General features: G+C 39.2%; 1 protein-coding gene across 2 annotated transcripts; it reads left to right on the top strand.

Annotated features, from left to right (window-relative positions):
• The first annotated feature begins 210 nt into the window (after positions 1–210).
• LOC107743981 (homeobox protein SIX6) lies at positions 211–4,219 on the top strand. 2 transcript variants are annotated; one of them, XM_016557443.1, is made up of 3 exons: positions 211–1,153; positions 1,792–2,324; positions 3,549–4,219. In XM_016557443.1, the coding sequence occupies exons 1-3, from the start codon at positions 1,115–1,117 to the stop codon at positions 3,712–3,714; spliced, it is 738 nt and encodes a 245-aa protein (XP_016412929.1). In that variant the 5' UTR covers positions 211–1,114; the 3' UTR covers positions 3,715–4,219. The 2 variants fall into 2 exon arrangements, with proteins under 2 accessions (XP_016412929.1, XP_016412928.1); XM_016557442.1 differs by lacking the exon at positions 1,792–2,324 and having other exon boundaries at positions 214–1,686.
• The last annotated feature ends 4,379 nt before the right edge of the window (positions 4,220–8,598 follow it).

Below are 8,598 nucleotides of genomic sequence, written 5' to 3'. Positions count from 1 at the left end.
CTTTCACAAACATCTACATGTCTGTCTCCTTTAAAATGTTTATAGTGTATATAATGAGTTGTATTTGTAGGGGTTATTATAGCACAATTCTTTAACACCCCCGGACCTCACTACTTTTCAAAGCCTGGGTACGGCCATGTGTCCACGTGCAGCTGGAAGGCGGAATGGTTTGTCCAGTTAAGACTCGTTTCATTCTAAACAGCGCGATATTAAATTTGACAGGCCAATGACTGTTACGCTGAGCTGTCAGATGTCTACGAGCTCATATCGTTGAATGCGTAACTGAACGAATCTTTCTTAATTTGTTTCCTTTTTGTGTCAGCGGGCGTTATTCTTCACAAGCGAGACTCCGAGGCTGACGACTGACTTCTTCACTGAAAATCCACACAACAAACGGATGATCTTATTTAATGTCATTTGTCATTTCAATCAGAACCATTTGCGCGTCGCAATACGCTTCGGATACGTCTGCGCTCGCGTATTGGGAACGACATAAAGCCAATCACGTCTTCTCCTGTGTTAAGACTATAAAAAAAGCCGACGAGTGACAGTTTAAATATAACATTTTGTGAATGGAAATGGAAAGCATTCCATTAGGGTTTAAAATTCTCAGAAAGTAGTTTAGGTCGGATAAGCTTCACTTAAAAATGTGCGTAAATCACGCAATCGAGCGTAATTAACTGGCGGGGATTCGGTAAAAGCAGAGGTCGCTGATGTTTACTTTCTAAAAGGCGCTGTCGAGGTCTGGGAGGTGCTGAAATCTACTCGAGCTCAGTTCCGCGTGATTGGCAAGCTTGACAGTGATTGACAGGCGTCGGTGGAAACTACGCAACCAATCTGCCAAGTCCAATAGAAAAACAGAAGCGGGCAGCACCAGCACGTCTTTTCCCTTCTCAAAAAACATGTTCATTCTTGTGCTATAATCTCGTGCCCTCCGAGACAGCCTCAGACCGATAGAGCGGCATCTCCATTTCTCTGCATCGTATGCGTTCATCTGCTGACTCTGGATTTGCCTTTTTGTCTGGATTCGACTGGGGGAGACAGATAAAAGCCACATAAAGCACGAAGCTGTGCTTGAGGTAGAGAGGACTCCGAGGGGAAAACAGAAGCCTTCATGTTTCAGTTGCCAATCTTGAATTTCAGTCCCCAGCAGGTAGCGGGGGTATGCGAGACTTTGGAAGAGAGCGGAGACATCGAGCGTCTCGGCCGATTCTTGTGGTCGCTGCCCGTAGCCCCCGCTGCCTGCGAGGTGCTCAACAGAAATGAGTCTGTGCTAAGGGCTCGGGCAATCGTAGCCTTCCACACTGGGAATTTCCGTGAGCTTTACCACATTCTGGAGAACCACAAGTTCACTAAAGAGTCCCATTCCAAACTGCAAGCACTTTGGCTGGAGTCACACTACCAGGAGGCAGAGAAGCTCCGAGGCCGCCCGCTGGGGCCAGTGGACAAATACCGGGTACGGAAGAAGTTCCCTCTGCCTAAAACAATTTGGGATGGGGAACAAAAGACGCACTGCTTTAAAGAAAGGACCCGGCATTTACTTCGAGAATGGTACCTCCAAGATCCTTATCCGAACCCAAGTAAAAAGAGAGAGCTTGCACAAGCTACGGGACTCACTCCCACTCAAGTGGGGAATTGGTTTAAAAATCGAAGACAAAGGGACAGAGCCGCGGCCGCTAAAAACAGGTGTGTTTTCCCCATTTCAATCATGGGGCCTATATTGAGAACATATTTCATATTTTAGCTGTAAAACGGATATAAACTAACATATCGATAAAAAGTCCCCAGCAGGTAGCGGGGGTATGCGAGACTTTGGAAGAGAGCGGAGACATCGAGCGTCTCGGCCGATTCCTTTGGTCGCTGCCCGTCGCACCCGCTGCCTGCGAGGTGCTGAACAGAAATGAGTCTGTGCTGCGGGCTCGGGCTATCGTAGCCTTCCACACTGGGAATTTCCGTGAGCTTTACCACATTCTGGAGAACCACAAGTTCACTAAAGAGTCCCATTCCAAACTGCAAGCACTTTGGCTGGAGTCACACTACCAGGAGGCAGAGAAGCTCCGAGGCCGCCCGCTGGGGCCAGTGGACAAATACCGGGTACGGAAGAAGTTCCCTCTGCCTAAAACAATTTGGGATGGAGAACAAAAGACGCACTGCTTTAAAGAAAGGACCCGGCATTTACTTCGAGAATGGTACCTCCAAGATCCTTATCCGAACCCAAGTAAAAAGAGAGAGCTTGCACAAGCTACGGGACTCACTCCCACTCAAGTGGGGAATTGGTTTAAAAATCGAAGACAAAGGGACAGAGCCGCGGCCACTAAAAACAGGTGTGTTTTCCCGATTTCAGTCATGGGGCAGAGAGCAAATATTTCATGTTTTAGCTAAAATGGGTACAAACTAACATAAGATATATCGATAAAATCTAAATAAATGTCTACAGATTTAATAAAGGAAAGGCTAAAGCATTGTCAATGTTAATTGTCCAAGTACCCAAGTGAGGTTAACAAATAAACCAACAGTAGCCTGTTTAAATGGGAAACAATATAGCCTACATCTACAGATGTGACCTGTTATTATTTGTAACTGTAGCTTAACCGGAGCAATGTGTTTTTTTTTTCTGATTAAAGCCGACATTTGCTAGACATTTTTTATTTTATTTCATTTTCACTGAAATAAAGAAAAATAAAAGACAGAAAAACAGCGCAAAAGGGGTCGTCACACGTACAAAATACTTCCCTTTTGACCAAAAATCAATGGTTAGCTTTTGTGTGTTTATTATGGCTTGGGCCTAGTCTGCATCACTGAGTAAAAGTCCTTTTCGATATTCCAAATAACAATTAACCATGACTAAAAACTGCTACATAGATTAAATTATGCCCTTTTTCATTTTAGCCCGATAATCTTGCTTGGTTCCGACAGTTAAGCAGTGAATTGAAGAAATTCTACCGTGATGTCAATAGGCTTTTTGTTATGCCCGTTTCTCACAAATAGTAGTAATAGTAGTAGTAAGTAGTAGTAACAATAACAATAGGCTAATAATAATTTACCTCTGTCAAATTGTGTTTTAAGTTTAAATTTAAAAGCTGATAGTAACACCGTTAAAATTGGGCTATCTTTTAAAACGGTTAAAACTGATATTTTAAAATCATTCTATTTTTCATTAAAACGTGTTTAGACTAATAAACTAAGAATAAATGTTTCGCCATTCATTTTATTAAACAAAGCCTAGACAACAGATGTAGGCTAAACGTGCACTGGCTCTACAGATGCTCTCCCATTTCGTGTTCTTCCGGGGCATTCCGTTAGTAGGCTAAACCTGGAGCCTGGAATAAGCAGAGCATCATTTCATAATATGTTCATAGATTTCATACATAACGTTTACAGTTGGCTATTTTCATTTATTTCCAAAGTAGTTTACGTGTTCTTGCATTCATTGCACGTTTTTATTATAAAAAAGGCAGAAAAATATACTGTTGTTAATCGCCGATTTTATTTAGGCTAGTTTTAATAGAAAACCCTTCATCTAAACCCCAACCTTTTTCTTTTTAAAGGTTACAACAGCAGGTGTTGTCTAATGGCTCGGTTCGGTCCCTAACTGGAGAGGATGGTGCAGTAGACCGACTGGGGAACGCGTCGAGCCCTGAAGCGAGCCTGTCGAGCAAAGCCGCTGCGTCGGCTATCTCCATCACTTCAAGTGACAGCGAATGTGACATCTAGCATCGCACCACGAACCGGCCCGCGGGCTATACGGGAAGACTATGAGAAAATTAACACATACGAAGGAAATCGAGACAGACAATCAGCAAGATATACAAGCACATTAGTGCCTTAACGTATCAGAGGCCGTGTTTTTATTTTATTTTATTTTTTATTTGGAGGCTGTTACATCAGCCCGGAATCGTAGGATTCATGGAATGCTTTATCTTTTAAAATGTATTTATCTTTTTGTGAGAGCAAAGTGGGGGCAAACGCGAAAAAAATACTATCTGTATTGCCTCAAGCAAATAGGTGCCCCTACGAAAATGATATTCACACTTTTTGTTAATTTTGAAAAGGACTTTATGGTGAAACATTTTACCTCCCAGGGTTTCTAAGGTGTTTACGCATTAAATTGTTGCTCTTATAGAATCTGATCTTTATTTGTTTGGTCATTTCAGTCTGGTCATTTCGGTGTTAAACGATCGTCTTTTAGAGTATGTGCGCCGATAGTGAATTAAGGACTTACCGCTAATAAAACTTTGATGCTCAAAGTAATCATACAGATTTATTCTCGTCAATTACCAATAGCCTATTAAACCAAAGCCATGTTTATTTCCGATAGGCTACCTATTTTGTTGATAAGCTACAATTGTTTAATTCTATCAATGATTAGCCTATTATTATTATTATTATTATTATTACTATTATTATTTAGTTATTTTAGCCTAAGTTGTGTGTTGGATGTTTTTCATCTCATATTTTAGGCTGCCGGGACATCCTATTTTGTTAGCCTTAATAGCATTAGCATATTTGAATGCATTGTGTCTGCATTCACCCTTCATTTAGGCAGACAAACCACTTGAACTTTTGCCTCTGTATTCCTGGTATAAATGGTGTGAGGTTCACGCACAGCCAGTAATCGGTAAATGTAGGATATAGTGGCATGTTTAACCTGATAGCTTACTGCGTGTCCAGACGCGTTAACCGCCCCGTGTGATTGGCTTTGCCATCCAGTAATGCTTTTTGACAGGAGAAGGTCAACGAGAGGGCGAAGCGCCTTGGTTTCAAAACGAGCAAGATAGAGAGGAAAAGCATCCAAAACTTTGTAAAATGCATAAGCCAATGCTATAATCGATTGACTAATTTACTTATTAATTTGTGCTTTAATTGCTTTCAGAAATACTGCGGAATTGTGATCGTTTACAGCGTTTTGCTACGTTTTTTTTTTTTTCATTTTCAAGGTCAAATCAAAACCTCAAACCCCTATGAATTGAAACATCTACAATTATTTTGTCCACTTTATGATTATTATTATAATGAATAACTCATCTTGTGGTTTTGTCATTGTTTAGCCAGATGCTTTTATTTTTCGTTTTGTATCACGTTTAAATTCTTTTAATGTCACTATTGCTACGGGAAGGAAGGACAAACTGTATGTTTAAAGTCTGTTAATAATGCTTGGGTAACAAATTGTTATTGAAGGAAAAAAGAGCCATAGATGTGGTAGGGGAAAGGAGAGCACGCTATTGAGTGTATAAAGGAACAAAAGCGGAAAGATTAGGTGAAAAGAGTGTTTCTGACAGTCAATAAGGTTGTCAAACTCTTCAGCGCTAATCAGCGGTAATGACCGGTTCTCAAACCCACTGGAACAATAGTGAGCTCTTCAAAGCTCTGTTGGGCTTAAGGGGGTGCTTTCTCCCCAACGTGCTCCAAGAATACTTTTTCAGTGCATATTTATTACAATAGAAAATATACTGTAAATAATGTGTGTGTAAATAGCATTATGGTATTCTTCATATCATTAGCAGATACAAGTAGGCTACACCACGGACAATTTTTTTTAAATAAACATGGCTAATTATTTTTTAACAAAATATTTGGTATAGCTGGCTCGAATGAGATATCTAAATATCACTATTAAAACTAGGGACTTGCATTCACTAAAACTAAATGAGGTCTTTGAGGCTACAAATGAGTAGTATTCGGAATTCCTGGGTGTTTAACAATTGCCATGGGTTTTTGTGAACATGACACAAATTTGTCGTGCTCAAGGCCAGAGCACATGCAATTGATAGCCTATAGGCTACTAAAATTATGTTTGGAACAGCAAAAGTATCTTTGATAACAATGCTACCACTTTCTCCTTATGGGTTCTATCTTATCCCGTCTTAAATTATCGTTGCAAGTCTCCAAACAATGGACAACCAATTGTAACTACTAAAATGTCTTAATGAGGCTGGGGTGATGTAGGCTAATGCATCAAAGCAAGCACCATAGTGTCCTGGCCCGAGTAAGATATTAAGAATTCCATGCAAAAACACACTTATAAACTGATGGTCCAATAGATGGCACAGTGGGAACAACACTTTCACATAAAATACAAAAAAAGGGCAAGGAGGTGTAATAAATACATAAAATGTGCTTTATTTTGTTTCACAGGATTAAATGGTTGTATTTGTTTCTGTAGGCTACTTTTATGTAGCGATCCAAACTTTCAAAACTTTCAAACAAAAGTCACAATTATTCGTGAGATGTTGGAGGACTGATTGTACAGTCCAGCAATTTCTTTATTGTAATACTCGTAATCAGGGGCGATTCTAGGATTTTCGTTTTAGGGGGGCTCAGCCCCCAGTGAGGGTATAATAATAATAATAGCCTAATAATATATATATATATAATAAAAATGTTTGATTAACAGGGCTCATATACTAAACTTATTGCAGTATTCCACTATTGCATAGATCAGTGGTTCCCAACCCTGGTCCTGGAGGCACCCCAACACTGATTATACAAATTTATGTCCTCATTTGTCACAAAAACGCGCGCACATACACACACACACTTTTACTGTACAAACTCTAAATTTTACTGTTTGCATTTCTAGTACAACCCTCTTTCCTTAGCTCAAGTATGCAAACCTCTTTGCCACATGCACTGGAATATGTATTATATTGAAAGTTACATTTTCAAATGAAAATGGCAACATGATCGTTTTATGCGTTCGTATGTGCTTCATTTTAGCTGGAGGAAAGAGCTGTGGTGTGATGAGGGGTGAACGCAGTGAAAACTTCAGTAGATGGGAAACCGATTATTGCTCCTCCCCAATGATATTTTGTAAACTGGATTTATGACAAAGAACTGCACAGATGCAGATATTACAACAATCTATCGATCTGCGCCGCCGCGCTCTGCGTATTGCATAGGGATGGGCGTATCGATCCGAAGTATCGATACTAAGGTGCATTTTATTTACCAGTGGTTTTGTTTATTTAACAAAAAAAAAATAATGGGGTACCGCCCATCCCTAGTATTGCAAAAGAACGCGCTTAAAGACTGGGAGGAGCCGATGGAAATCTGCCGCCGTTTTCAGATGAAATTTAAAGGGGACTGAGGCGATCACGAATCCGTGTACAGTTTATGGAGCTAATCGCAAAATTGTAGTTTTATATATAAATATATATATATATTTATATATATCTATAGCCCCCCTAAAAATGGCCTAGCGACGCCCATGCTCGTAATTGATTTAAAGCACAGACGATGTTATGATGGTTTTTACAGTGCGGGTGTTTTTTGTTTTAATTCGCACAGAATTAATTAGTTTCAACATTCTCTTTATTTTTTACTCTTAGTAATTTAATAATTTAATAAATTTCATAATTTAAAAGTTTAGTGCAGAAGTATCGAATCGGTATCGATATCGACGATACTGCCTTGAAAAATATCGGTATCGTATCGAAAACAAAATAAGGGGTATCGCCCATCCCTAGTATTGCAAAAGAACGCGCTTAAAGACTGGGAGGAGCCGATGGAAATCTGCCGCCGTTTTCAGATGAAATTTAAAGGGGACTGAGGCGATCACGAATCCGTGTACAGTTTATGGAGCTAATCGCAAAATTGTAGTTTTATATATAAATATATATATATATTTATATATATCTATAGCCCCCCTAAAAATGGCCTAGCGACGCCCATGCTCGTAATTGATTTAAAGCACAGACGATGTTATGATGGTTTTTACAGTGCGGGTGTTTTTTGTTTTAATTCGCACAGAATTAATTAGTTTCAACATTCTCTTTATTGCTTTTTTGAAGAGTGGAACAGAACACTATCCAAATTACATGTATTAAACAATACAACACTGCAATAACACATATCTTCTCGTTTTACATTACAGAGTTTACAATATCAAGTTTATTTGTTTGTTTGTTTGTTTGTTTTTCAACCCCTGATATAAACAAAACAGGCTACAGACGGTGTGGGTAATATCTTAGATCTTAGGTTAGACAGTACAGTGTCACTGGTCACTGTTAAAATGATCAATGACCCCCCCCCCCCCCTTTTCCCCCTTTTTTTTTAGTTATTATTATTATTTTTATTTTTTATTTTTTTAAGGACAAGGTCCTTTGTGAGGGAATGTAGGGCTATCTGTCGAACAAGGTGACAGTCGAGGGAAATGCATTATGTTGGGCTTTGTTAGAGTTTAGCGCCCTCTGCTGTTAAAAGTTGTTTATTAATCTGTCCACACCATGGCCCTGATTCCTAAAAAAACAATCGAAAAGAAACTGTCTGGGTTCGAAAGCAGCTATCAATTCGTTTTTGCTGATTTGGGTAGCCTTAAACACAAACAACAAAACAATAGGCTTATGTTAAAATAAATAAATAAATAAATAAATACGCGAGTTATATACAAGTAATATTAATGTATTAGTGTAAAACAGTTGTAGGATTTAATTTCTTGTGAAATTAACATTATTTAGAATACATTCCAAGGTTCCAAGGTTATGGCTAGTAGGCCTAACTTCAGGCTACGTGACCTGCACAGACTTTTATATGCGATATTTTAGAATATACCTAGTGTACAATGGCTTTGGAATAATAATAGATTACATTTTACGGATT

The sequence above is a fragment of the Sinocyclocheilus rhinocerous genome, unplaced genomic scaffold (assembly GCF_001515625.1).
Source record: "Sinocyclocheilus rhinocerous isolate Xijiao unplaced genomic scaffold, SAMN03320098_v1.1 scaffold2542, whole genome shotgun sequence".
Lineage (NCBI taxonomy): Eukaryota > Metazoa > Chordata > Actinopteri > Cypriniformes > Cyprinidae > Sinocyclocheilus > Sinocyclocheilus rhinocerous.
The sequence above is the reverse complement of the archived record's forward strand: the minus strand, read 5'-3'. Positions and strand labels throughout refer to the sequence as shown.